Raw genomic sequence first — 13,523 nt, 5'->3', positions numbered from 1 at the left:
TCTAACTGGGTCACACAGATTCCAATTGATAAAATGATTCATAACCCAAGATAACCTACTTTATAGTCTATTACACAACTCAGGTGCTAGTCAACTTTAATTACATAGCCTGAAAAGCATAATGAAGCAAAAGGATGATAATAAAAAAGGAGGCGACCTAAATGTATACATAATACTTGTATGGCTGGCTGTAAATGACATCACTGATATTTTAAGAAAGCCTCCTCAAAGTATCATAGAAGATGTAAAATCTGCCCCCCACTAGATCATGAAAACAAAGTAAATTATAGGCAGTCCTCCAACTTATGACACAATTGGTTCCTGAAATCGTGTCTTAAGTTAAAATACTGTAACTTGGAATCAATCCTCTCATAAGAAACAATATTATAAATGGGGGATTTTTCACCAACCCCCCCCCCCAGAATTTTGTACTCAATCAATTATAAATTAGTAATATAGCTACATGAATGTATTTATATTGTAAATAGCAATCATACTGATTTGAAAGGACTTCTTAGAGGTGACTTTGCTGGACTTTTTGAAAGGCTCTTGGTTGGACTTTTTGAAGGGTTCTTGGCTAGAGTTTTCTTAGGAGTCTTGTCTGCCTTCTTAAAGAAAGTGTCCAAGGAAGTTTGCACAGACATTCTCCAGGGAGATGAGCGACGCAGTGAACTTGTTCACTTGTGCGGCATTACACCTCATGGAGTGGGCTGGAGTAGATGACTAGTGAAGATCCCTTCCAGCCCTACTTTTCTTTGATTCTATAATAAACTGATGACCAGCTTACTAGCTTGGTCTGCAAGAAAATAATCATGAAACCTTATTTATTCTACACAGCAAATGCGAAGTAATAACTTCTCCATTCCAAGAAATCAGAAATCAAGGACCAAATTCTCTTCCTTCCATTCTTGTCAGTAAATCCCACTATCCTAAACAAGACAAGACACAACCCTGGCTCTAAACCAGGCACAGATAATATAGTTTTAACATACAGAACACCATAGAACAGTCCAGGCTCCCACGTGACACAGATACGATATATTTCATAAAAAATATTAACCCAGTTTAAGGGGATTTAGATTGAAGGATTTACAGAAAGCATTCTAAGAAGGGATTTGAATGAAGGGAAAAAAGTAGGATGTCTGATAAACAGGGAGACGGACTAAGTTCCTAGCATAGGAGACAGCATGGTAGGAGTCCTGAAATCTGACTGAATAGCACTAGATTTTGTTTAATTTCCTGGAATCAAAATATTTAAAATTCAAGACATGAATCTTTTTCTTTCAAATAAATCAGGGGTTTTATCTGTGACAGCAGTCCTCAGAGTGAACCAACCAACAAAACTGGCCATCCCTCGACACTCATTTCCAATGCAGTGAAATCATTTAGATTCACAGACCAAAGCTGAAGGGAATGAATGAAGTCCTCCCAGAGAACAAGTATACTGGAAAGAAGGCACTGAAGGTTAATCATCATTTAGATCCACTCACAAAGGCTGAGGACCTCTCCATGCTCCTCTACAAACCAAAAAAAGTTCCCCTCACCCAGACTAAGCCAGGCCTGTCCCTCCTATGTTTTCTTAAGTAAGAATTGGATAGTTCTAGATTAAAAGGAAAGAATGTTCTTAAAACAGAAAGGCACCTCACATCATGTTTTAACTATGATTTTTCAGAAGAACTTAGCAAAGCCTGTTCTTCGTGAATTCAGTATGTTTGATCAGAGTTAGGATATCACAGAGTTGTACTGAAAATTTCTGCCATCAGTTTTGTGTGTAAGACCCACACATAAGGCTAATATTGTCCACGTATATTATGATATAATACACAAACCTTGTGTGCTACCCACTTTACTTTTTATTTAATTAGCATTGGAGACAAGTAATTTTCAAACTAAACCTGCTGGTATAGCAAGAAGGATACCATTGTAAAATCATTCGTTTTTTTTTAAATGTGTATTCAATACATAGCACACTAACACAAGTAAATACGGCAATAAAAATATTTTGGCAGAATTACTAAACCTCCAGCACTTACTGGGGTTTACCATATTTCAAAATAGGGCAAAAAAAATTCTGTCTCAATTACCCAAACACTACATTAGGTGCCAATACCACAATGCATTAGGCATTAAATTAACACAAGCCTTTTTAAAAGATTAATATTTTTATAATAAACACTTTCCAATAGCAGCCACTTCTTTTCTATGCTCAGTTCAGTTGTAGGTTTTTTTCACAAAAGTTTGTCCAAAATTATTTATGAGGATGGTGACTTATAGGCATTGCACAGCATAGACCACCAGTCCTCAACCACACTCGGGGCCAAACCTGGCCTATAAACCAGGGGTTGAGGACACCCAATATTGAGGATTCTGCCCTGCTGCATGAGCCAACTAAGAGGGTTAACTTTACTGGCACAGCTTGGCCACTCCCATGGAAATTTCCTCAGCAGGAAACTGTGCCCAGGGAACTGTATTGTTTTTGTGGGGGGTGACTTAATACAGAGAAATCACTTGACAAAAACAAATGGACCACTACAAAATTAGTGACAGCAGTTCCCAGAGAAGTAGCTTGGCAGGCACCGGATGCAAGATGGGGGAGAAGAGCATTTACCTTTTCATGAGGGGCCAGGTGGTATGGCACCCCTAAGGAGATCTCATGGCACCCCAGGGTGCCAAAGCACCTCAGAAGAGAATCACTGTTTTATGGTATAACTGTATCCACAATGGAGCATGGATTCACTTTTATTATTTGGTATAGTTAAAATCTGAACAAATTCTGTTTAGACAAATTCCAAGTTTCCTGGGACTATAGGAGATGTGAACTGGGCACACCATTCCAGTTATTTTACCCAACACTGTTTCTTTGGTCACTGCCAGATAAACTGGAAAAATATTGGAGCAGTTATCCCACATTAGCTCTGTACTGCTGTAGCTCAGTGGTTACACTCAAGCTAGGTAGTTTAGAGGTAAGCTCAGGTACATCTATGCCATACTGCTGATATTAGTGTGAATGCCCTAAGGCTTGGTCAGGTATCTAGCTCTGAAGATATCCTGCTTCTAATTGAAGGTTTTATGTACCCTAAAAAGGCTTATGATAATACATTCAAAGTCCTGTTACTTGGCAGTGATAAACAAACTGGAAACAGAACTGTATTATTCTCAGGAAAATCCTTTCTGCATAGTCTTAGCTAGATGGTATAATCGAGTACTGCTCCACTGATTTCAACTAAAGTCATGTCTACTTGGACCACAGTTCAGTTGTCCCCACTGTTTTTACATTCCAGTTATAACTACTGAAATACTCCTTGATTTCTTTTGTCACGAACAACATATGGGCAAACTTAAGGTATGACATATGTCAGATTTGATGTTGATAGCTGAATTCTTCATACAGAAAAAAATCATAGCTTGAAACTCTCAGACCCCTTTGGACAATTTAACCTTAAAAAAACCTTAACTGCCAGTGTAGCATATAAAAAAACCACACTGAATTACATAAGTATATGAGATCCTCTAAATCCAATTCCCTTTTGAAGCACTGAGTAATTCTACTGACAAGACAACTGAATAGTTGTTTTCCAGCACCCTCTGCTGGAAGTACTTCAAACCTGTTGGTATACTACTATGACTACTACATGCAAAGCATTAATATTAATCTAGAGCCTTTAGATTCTAGGCACTTTTTATTAATAAATTTTTAAGCATCTTAATTTTTCTTTAATTTAAATAGCATTCATGAACAGTAGTCTAACAGCCAATTTCTCCAGTTCAAGTACAAAAGCAAGGCTTTTGCACAGCTACTGAAAAAAGTTTGGGCACTTAATACTGAACATGCTAGAATTTAGGCATAAGAATAGAATGTATAAAGATTCAGTGCACAGGGCTAACAGAACTTGTCTGATGAACTCAACAACCACGTGAACCTTGAAAGTAAAACTTTCAAACTCTAATCATAATACAAACTAATCTGGCACAGTATTGTTAGTCAAATACATGCTAATTAAACCACTGCATGTATTTTGAATTCCTTGTAAATTCAAAATTATATTTCCTAAATCATGCCTCATTGAAGAGTGACTACTTGACCCTAATTATTATGATCAATACTTATTTTTACCTTCCTTCCCTCAACCATTGCCTTTTTTAAGTAAAGGGAATCTCATTCCTCTATACTTATGAAAAAGTTCTGCAAATATCACCGTCCCAGAAACCCCTAAGACAACTCTTCAGAGCAAATTTAATGAACTCTGATACGAGGTCATACATAGTGTGTTTCATTAAGTACATCTCAAAGTACTGTAAAAGAGATTGGTATCACCATTCACCACTTTACAGACAGGAAGCCAAGGTATGGGGTCATCCAACAGGAGAGCAGCACAGCCAGGAATAGACCACAAGTTCAAATCATTGTCTACTGCTTTACCAGGTCACATTTTCTATTTTTAGATTTGTTGTGGGAAGGCGTTAGAAGGGCTATGCTGATCTGAGGCAATTAGGTGAAGGGGGACACACAAGGAATTTAAGGGGTCTTTGTGCGTGAAGGCCATTTTGGAGTGAAAAGACAAAAAAAGGGAACACATTCTACCAAGAGTACTCAAACCTGAATGTCAGATCATTTGGGTTTGTGTTTTATAAGTTGAAATATTTTCTCACCTTACAAGATTCATCTTCCTTCTCTTCACCAGGCAGACTACTTGCATAGGAATCTTCATCCAGTATGTCAAATGGGCTGTAATCTTTTTCTGATCCATTAGACCTACCAACATCATCAACAGAATCACTGTCCTTCTCCCAGTCAATGAATTGTGGTTCACCTAACATAAAACAATGGTAAAAATTGAAGACATTTTTATTAATTAATCCTATGCATGCTAATTAAAACTACGAATTCAGCTATAATTGACAGCAAGTATACTGTTAAATGAATTACCTCCAATTTCTACATTCATATAGTGTTTCCTTTACGACTTCCATAACATACTATTTTAATACAATCATTCATAAAGGCTTTACTCCAATACACTATTCTGAAGCTAAGCATCAGGAAAATACTAACTTCTACAGAGATGACTAACAAATGACAGGCCAAGTACTTGTGTATGAAATATCACTGGTTAACAACTGTTCCAGAGCTCAATATTATTGTCTCCAAAAAAACCTATAATTTTTTAATGGTTTATCAAGTTATTTTTAAAGAGCTGTCACTCACAAGCGTAGAAGTAAATCCAACAGACAAACTGTCTGAGAAATTTTAATACTGGCAGCAGAGCAAAACCACTTTCAGAACTTTACTTGCTAGCAAGATGGATACCTAAAGAAAGAGAGAGGCACAGAAAAGTTTTTCCAAAACAGACAAGTAGAGAGAGAAAGTCCTATCTACAATGACAGGATTATGAAGTGGAACAGAGAGACCTATCCCATGTTCAATTATGCCTCTAACTCATCCATTTATTCTTCCACTTTCCCCTGAAGAAGACCAATTATTAAAAATACCTGCATACAAATGTTTAAAATAGCCAGAGTATCCGAGTCAATAACTATCACCTATCGGATCCTTTAAAGTCAACAGGGCTCTGGAGCAGGCACAAAAGCTGTCCTACAACCTTCAGTTTCTTCACTGTCCAAGCCCCCAAGGTCTGGAATGGCCTGCCACCAGAGGTGGTTCAAGCACCTACACTGAACACCTTCAAGAGCAAATTGGATGCTTATCTTGCTGGGATCCTATGACCCCAGTTGACTTCCTGCTCTCCGGGCGGGGGGCTGGACTCGATGATCCTCCGAGGTCCCTTCCAGCCCTAATGTCTATGAAGTCTATGAAATACAATATTAGGGTCTTAGGTGGCAAGCTCTTGAGAGGAAAGAATCTATTTGTGTGTGACGCACATAACACACTTAGCAGCACAAAGAGAAGAGGAGTAGAGAAGCTCCTTCTGTAAGACTGGGAGCATGGCTGCCTTTTTCTAAAATCTCAGAACAAATAAGGAGCAGGTGAAAGCTGGGAATGGTACACATACACCTTCGTATATATAGGAGAAATCAAACTGGTGTCAACAGCATTCTGTGTAGACTTGTGTCTGGATCAATGGGAATCTGGGATGACATTCAATATTCCATTTGAACATTAAGTAATGCTACTGTACAACACTTTATCTAATCCACGAGACACTGTCCAGTATAAAAAGATATATATATATCTTTAAAAGATAGGAATTTCAGCTGCAGTTATACATTCTGCAGTCATACATATATACACACACATATGTCTTGTATCTTGTTAAGATTTTAACTAAAGCATTACAGCGATTAAGGCTCTGTATGCTAAAATCTTGGACTGGCTTTCTGCACTTGTAAAAACGTTACTTCTAATTTCATTGAATTTGTTTTAAAACAACAGTACATGCGTTTGTACTAGTGAACTTAAATTATTTTATGTTTGATGGCTACTTTAGATTTTGAAGGATTTTGCATATTTGCCAAGCTGTGGGGAGTGGCGGCTTCTATATTCTTGTGTTTAAAATAGCGAGAGAGGTCGGAAACCCTTTTCCTCCAATTTTCCAACCAGAAAAGAAGCATGGAGATGCTGTAAGAAGGCTGCTGCTTCATTTCCCTCACTTCCCTCTAGCAGCTGAATGGAGGGAAGAGCAGAGTCCACCAGTGGCAGATCCAGGGGTGGGGTATAGTGTTGCACTTGTACTTCACTTAGTTTTAAACTTTGGATCGAGCAGGAATCAAACTGCCTGGCAGCACCAGTGGCCTTTCTATTCAGGCAGTGCTGAGGGTGTCAAATGAGGTAATAACTCAATTTACCTGATACCTGCTAATGCTTTTTGTTCCACAAGTATTAATGAGCCTCTCTCTTTTCTAACAATCTTGATGTCCCACTACTCAAGCTACCTTTCATTCAGCAAGTTTCCCATTTGTTACCTACTTCTGGTCTCTGTCTGCAGGCCTACTTCACAGGCCTGCAGATAGTTTGAGCTCTTTTCAAAATCCTAGATCTGCCTATGGAGTTCAGTCTTCAGTAGCAGCTACAGTTTCACATTTTGGCTGAGCAGCCAAGAGCCACTGACAATTTAACTGTGAAAGGGTTAAATCAATAGCTTTGCCTAAGCAGGAAAGAGAAGGTAAGCAAGCTGAAGGTCAGACTCTGTCCCTGGTATATGAAGCCATAAATATGGAAATATATATTTTTTCTCTTAAATCTGCCCCCTGTCCCTTATTTGGGACATGTAGTATGTAGGAAAATGAGGTATTTCAGCTCTAGATAGTTAAGTTGGAGCACACAAGGCAAAACAAGAAGAAGAATTTAGATTACAGGAGAACAGTAATGCATAGATTTACATTAGAAAACCAAAGAGTTCTTTAGGAAATGGCAATTCATCAACACTGAGAACTTTCAATGTAAATGTATATGTCAATTCTTAGATCCAAAATGGGGTTTCTCATAGAGGCTTAACCACTACCACAATCCCACCCTTGCTCCAAACAGGTAACCTATTAACTTAAATCACTGCCTTGGGGTGCCAGAGACTCAGGCTCAAGTTCCAATTCTGAAGCAGGCAGGGCTAGTAATTGATCTTGGGTTTCCTACACCCAGAGGATCAGTCTAAACACCAGACTCCTGGCTACTTTAGGGCATATGGATCAGTCTCTCATTTCTCCAACTCTGACAAGTCTTAGTTTTGTTCTATGAGAACTTTTTTTGAAATACCAAGCATTTCACTGGAAAACCATTTCCCACCTATGTTTTAATTCAGCAGTGCTCTATCTCCAGCCTGCAGACCAGATAAGGCCTACAAAGCCAAGTCATCTCGCCTGGAGGGATCTGGAAATTTGGTGGCATAGAAACAGCAGCAATTAACACTGCTACTACTCCCCCACTGCCAAATTTCTAGGTCCTGCAGGCCAGATGACATGGACCTATGGGCAGGGTATGACCGTGGGGCGTGATCTAGATTGGTGACCAGTGCAATAGGTGGGACTAGGGTCCCACACCAGATCAGGCCTCAGAGCAAAGCACACTAATCCCACACCACTTATTGGTTTTACAATGAAGAACGTATTTTAGCAAATACTGAAGATTACATTACAAACTCAGGCACAGATATACTTTTCCTCTTTACTTACAAATATTTTTCACTTCTCCACCCTCCTCCTGCCCCAGCCCACTCTACCTGCTGAGTATAAGAAAAAAAACTTACAATTATAAGAGTTAGATGCGGGGAAAAACACTCTGTAGAAATTCAAAGAATTAAATTGTACTTCTATGTAAACTGTGCAAACTAATCACTGAAGAGCAACATAAATACATAAAAACAGGCAATGTAGAGAATTGTGGGAACTGTTTGAAAGTATATGCCGACATCTGAACTCACCTTCACTACTCTTGTCCTCTAAGAATAAATTACGCCTGCTATAAGATCTCTCTCCTTTGAAGCCATGACTTTTTGGATTGTGCAAACTTGTTTTATTCTCATCCTCTGACAGATCACTGTCACTAGAGCTCCACACGATGTCTGCAGGCTCTCTCGAGTTCTTAGATATAGAGATTCCTACTAAAGAGAATGTTGATGTTACACTATTACAATGATCAAAACAGTTAGTTTCTTAACTTTAAATAAATTGCAATATTTTGAGCTGTGGCGGGACAGAGTGAATCAGTCCCCACATATTAGAGACAAGCAACTAACTATCAATGCTTAATGTTATCATAGCATTTACCACTTACACCGGGGTGGGCAATTATTTGGGTCCGAGGGAGACGCAGGGAGTTTTGATGAGCGGGCCAGGTCAGCACCCACCCCCCTCACCGTCCTGTGCAACAACTCACCAAAACTCCCTATGGGGCTCTGGGTGGGCAGGGAACAGTGTTTGGGAGCAGGAGGGGCAGGTGAAACTGGGATCATGGGGCCAGGTGGCAGAGCTGTTCCCAATGTAGCTACCTGTGGCCAGGTGCCACTCTGGTTCCCTTGCCTCCAGCAGGAGCTGCCCAGATGAAGCCTCCCCCACCCAGCCACCCAGAGTGGTAAAGCAGGGACAGGACTAGGAGGAACACACACTTAATTTAACAGTAAGAAATGAAGATACAGAATTGTAAGCTTTATACTGTCAAAACAAATTAGAGAAAGTTACCCATGAATGGCTTGATCACTAGGAACAGCTGTTTGTTTACAGAGAACTGCTCAAGGTGTAATTTTTAAAGATTAATTACAGATGAGTGATGGCTATTCTGATGGCTTTTACCCATTATTAGGGGCACAAATTGAAAAAAAGAGTTGGAGCTTGGTAACAAAGGGAATTTCAGTTCACAGCACAACTTGACATAGCAAACCAAGATCCCCTATTTCCTTCCACTATTAAGCTGTCCAACATGAAAAATTTAACAAGTTTTGGGCATCTCAAATGAGGGAGTACTGAATTCATGGCCTTCCTTACCCGGGGGGGATTTTTTTTGGAAAGCCACAAAGAGCATTATTTTGAATGCCAAGCAAAAAGGTAGATTTCCATTATTTCACATTGTTTAACTTGAGGGGAACCAACAGAAGCATCACAGATTTTGGGGAATGTGAGGACACAAAAAGTTTAAGTAGCTGCCCTCTATTCTGATGGATGGGGTGCAGTTGGACAAAACTGATGTACTACAAGAGGGCCTGTAAAAATCATGGTGGCTTTCTTACTCCTGCAAGCAAGAATGCAGGAAGTTTACAGCAATGGAAGCTTCTACTGCAATCAGCTTGTGCAAATGAATGAGAAAGAAGTTACAAGAACAGAGGACAGATGCTGGCAAACCTGGTATACATGGATGGGAAATGTTGACTTAAAAGAGTTCAAAAATGCAACATTTAAGAGTAAACTCTACCATAAGAACATGGATCTTGTTAGACCTCACAAGGCAGGTAGTGTTGAGGCATGGCAGTAATTAAAGAGTAGATTTCCAAAGGCAGTGATGTTAGTGGTTTCGTTGGTAATACTCTCCCACCAAAGTGTGTAAGACCTCCAGAAGGTGGTATGATGCATTACACTGCAGGAGTATCACCCTTTGAGATCCCAACCACTTGTCAGAGAATTAAAGAGTCCAATTCATTTTATACAACAAGTTGTTACCCATGGACACATGGCCAAACTGCCACTTAGGTAATTACCAGCAATATTTTAACTGAAGTTTCACCTTTACTAGCCATTCTGAACTGCTAAGTAACTATTTTAATAGTATACAATACAATTAATAAATATGAAAAAAACATAGCCCACCAAGTGTGTCTTCAAAAGAGGTAAGCAGTGACCCAAGATGCTTATTAATCCTTGACTTCTTTTCAGTACATTCTGTAGTCTGTATGATAAAATAATGTGCTGAATTAATTATTTTTCTTATTCATTCAACATAAAATACTGTGCCTATAGTACTATTGTGTTGAGTCATTCACATCAGCATGCTAGCTCAATGAGCTTTATTTTCCACTGACCATGAAGTAACAAGGAAGATTACCAACTGTGAAGAAGTCCCCTTCACCTTCCCCCCACCCTCCCCCAAAGCACCTACTGAATAACTGCTTATTTTTTTCCTTTGGGTTAGAAACTCTTCCTGCCTAAAGAAATGACATTTCATCTCACCTGGCAGAGGGAAGAAAAATGGACATTTAAATTCAAATTATAAAAGATAGAGACAAGAAAATAGATGATGCTATCCTTATTCCTATTTAAAAAGGGAGGGAGAGGAGCTTCCAGTTATCCTGTCATCAAATTTCACAAGCCATGCCAGGATGGGGTTGATTAGTATTTGGATAGGAAACTTCCAGTGAACAGCCATGTGATACAAGCCACAGAGTTGATACTACAGTTAGTAGCATTTTTATATCAATTAGACTTAGGTCAATTTTCAGGTACAGTGGCAGAGGTGAGGTCCAGATGCCAATCTAGATGAGACACAAGCCTGAGGCAAGTTTCAAATATATTTGAAATACAGAACAATTTCCTATTAGGAAAAATTTAATTTCTCTACATAAAATTTCATCTAGTTTCAACTATATACGATATTCTTCATCTCTAGATGTTGGCTAAAAATGATATTTAGAGGTTTACTTTTGGGAATTAGATTATAGGTAATATATATGCATTAAAATAAAGCTCGTAGCAGCAAGGGTTAATTCATTTCTAAAAGCCTGGTTGTTTCAGCCTCTTGGGAAGACAGGGTATCTGCAGCTAACAGATATACACAATTAAAAACATCTACATTTTCATAATAGAGATCAGCCTGGCTCCAGGGGTTGCAAAAAGCCTTAAGCTTTCCAGTTCTGGGGGAACAGACCAAATTAGGAGAACACCAAGAATGCCCCAAATTAGGATGTAGGCATGTGATAGGTTTATGAAATGTAATTTTAGCTGACAACACAGAATATGCAACAACCACAAGGCCAACTGACGATGCCCAGGGATGAACAGTCATCAGGAGAAGAAAGAATACAAAAGGAAGAGTTTTCAAAACAGCAGGGAGACAGTTGGCATCAGCCCCAACCTCCAAGGTTGCTGACATTGGACACTCAAGCAAAGAACCTCAAGATGGAAATGTACTAACTGGACAGACTGCTCGCTTTGTGTATATTCTGGGCACTAGGAAATTTGGGTAATGTATGTTGTACTTTATTTGCCTCCATTGCTTGTATTTCCTATCACTATGTATCAATAAATTTGTCTATTATGGAATGGAAATGTTCTGGTCGGTCTGAGGGCTGGGTCCCCCCCAAACAAGACATCTGGATCCTAAATCTAGAGCCAACACTAGAGTGTTACTGTATACTTTTAAACATCTACTGTATTGCATCCCAAAATCTTTATACTAATATTTTCTCTAAATATAAATTTAGAGCTACTCTGGGATCTTTCCAGACCATAGGTGTTATACATAAAAGTGAAAAAAGACACCATCACATGCACAGAGAATATTATACAGGCAGTCCTTGACTTACAGCGATTTGCATTTGTGGCACTCCATTATTTACACCTGTGTTATTACTTACGACACTGGATCCTCACACTTGTGGCACTACAGGGAAATTTACAATAAGAAAAAGAAGGCAGCAAAACAAACATCCCTGGATCAGTTTCTCAAAAAACTATCAGGTGGCCCTAAGTCCCCCCAAAAATTTCCCCAAAGAAGCTCTTCTGAATTCCATGACCCTGATGAAGGTGCTCCTTCACTTTCTGATTAAAGAAAATGTTATGCGATTAGTTACTGTACTGCCCTGTTTTATCGATTTATATACATTACACTTTAGAAAACTTTGTACTGTACAGTGTATATCATTTATAGTTGATTAAATAGTTTATTTAAATATGCAGTTTATGGGCATTTCTATAAAAAGCTGGGCTTCAGACCATTGGCTGGGAACGTAACCCCCTATAAGAACATTGTTTCTATGGGAAAATCAGATTCGATTTGCATCGTTTCGATTTACAGCACCTTTTCCAGAAACATAACCTGCCATAAGTGCGAGGACAGCCTGTACAAACAATTCCCAAACAGCTGCATTTTTCCATACTTACCCACCTTGTCATTTCAACAATATGCTTTTCAATTAAGTCTTAGAAAATTTTAAATCGTCAAACATGCTTTTTCTTATTTTTGAGAATACAAGAAAATATGATGACATAATGGCTTAAACATTCCATCTGACAGACATTTTGGAAGAGGAGTTACAAAGCTCTTGAAAGCCCAGTGATCTGTTACAGGTTTGTTATAAACAGAAGGCATGTTATTTTTGGATTGTCCAGAAAAGCTAAAATGGATGGAAAGCCCCATGACCATCAATCTGCACCTCTGATTTGCACCATAGGCAGACCAGGACCTTACCTGCAGCACAGAAGTGCTCTGAAATCCATCACCACATCTGAGCCAAGCACTGGAAATGGAAGAAGTAGCCACTTTTGTCCTGACATTTGCTTTTTTAAACTCCAGAGGTGTCTCCTCTGGGAAGGAGGCATGTTCACTAGTCCAAGCTCGCTTCCTCTGTCAAGAAAATCATAAAACTATTAAAATATTGTGCATACATATTGTTATGTTAAGTGCTGTTAAGTCCATATCATGCATATGGCTATTGTGATTTCAATACTTAAAAAACTGGAATTTCTGCTATTTATTACGCAGGAGCACTGACTCAATCAGTGGGGGGCAATGCTTTTGGCAGTCTGCCTCAAATTACCCTGCATCCTCCTGGAGTGCCACCCCAATACCTTTCCCTTACCTGATCTGCTGCTTAGCTTTCTGTTACCTGCCCTGGGTTTCCTAACCAAGGTGCTGCTCTGCTTTCTGCTTCCTGCCCTGCAGTCCCTGCCTGATCTGATTCTCTGATTTCTGCCAGTATGCTGTGTGCTACACACAGAGGCCACCTGTACCATAGGTTGGCCATACCCAGACTAAATTGCCATATGGTACAGTCAAACAGTTTACCCTGGGGTAAAACAGCATGGTTTTACCATATATCACCTTCCAATGGAAAGCTGAGGCTAAACTGTGGCACTTTAGCTTGAAA

General features: G+C 39.2%; 1 protein-coding gene across 5 annotated transcripts in view; it reads right to left on the bottom strand.

Annotated features, from left to right (window-relative positions):
• Positions 1–13,523, bottom strand: part of SPIDR (scaffolding protein involved in DNA repair) — a 318,965-nt gene that overhangs the window by 292,869 nt on the left and 12,573 nt on the right. For 4 of the 5 annotated variants that reach the window (XM_019547779.1, XM_019547809.1, XM_019547787.1 and 1 more), the window contains exons 2-5: positions 12,845–13,000; positions 10,249–10,327; positions 8,373–8,552; positions 4,651–4,811 (exon numbers count right to left, since the gene is read on the bottom strand). In XM_019547779.1, the coding sequence (XP_019403324.1) occupies positions 4,651–4,811; positions 8,373–8,552; positions 10,249–10,327; positions 12,845–13,000 (576 nt within the window). The remainder of the gene's footprint in view (positions 1–4,650; positions 4,812–8,372; positions 8,553–10,248; positions 10,328–12,844; positions 13,001–13,523) is intronic. The other variant, XM_019547796.1, reaches the window with a different exon arrangement.

This window comes from Crocodylus porosus, unplaced genomic scaffold (assembly GCF_001723895.1).
Source record: "Crocodylus porosus isolate Cpor-Errol unplaced genomic scaffold, CroPor_comp1, whole genome shotgun sequence".
NCBI lineage: Eukaryota > Metazoa > Chordata > Crocodylia > Crocodylidae > Crocodylus > Crocodylus porosus.
The sequence above is the reverse complement of the archived record's forward strand: the minus strand, read 5'-3'. Positions and strand labels throughout refer to the sequence as shown.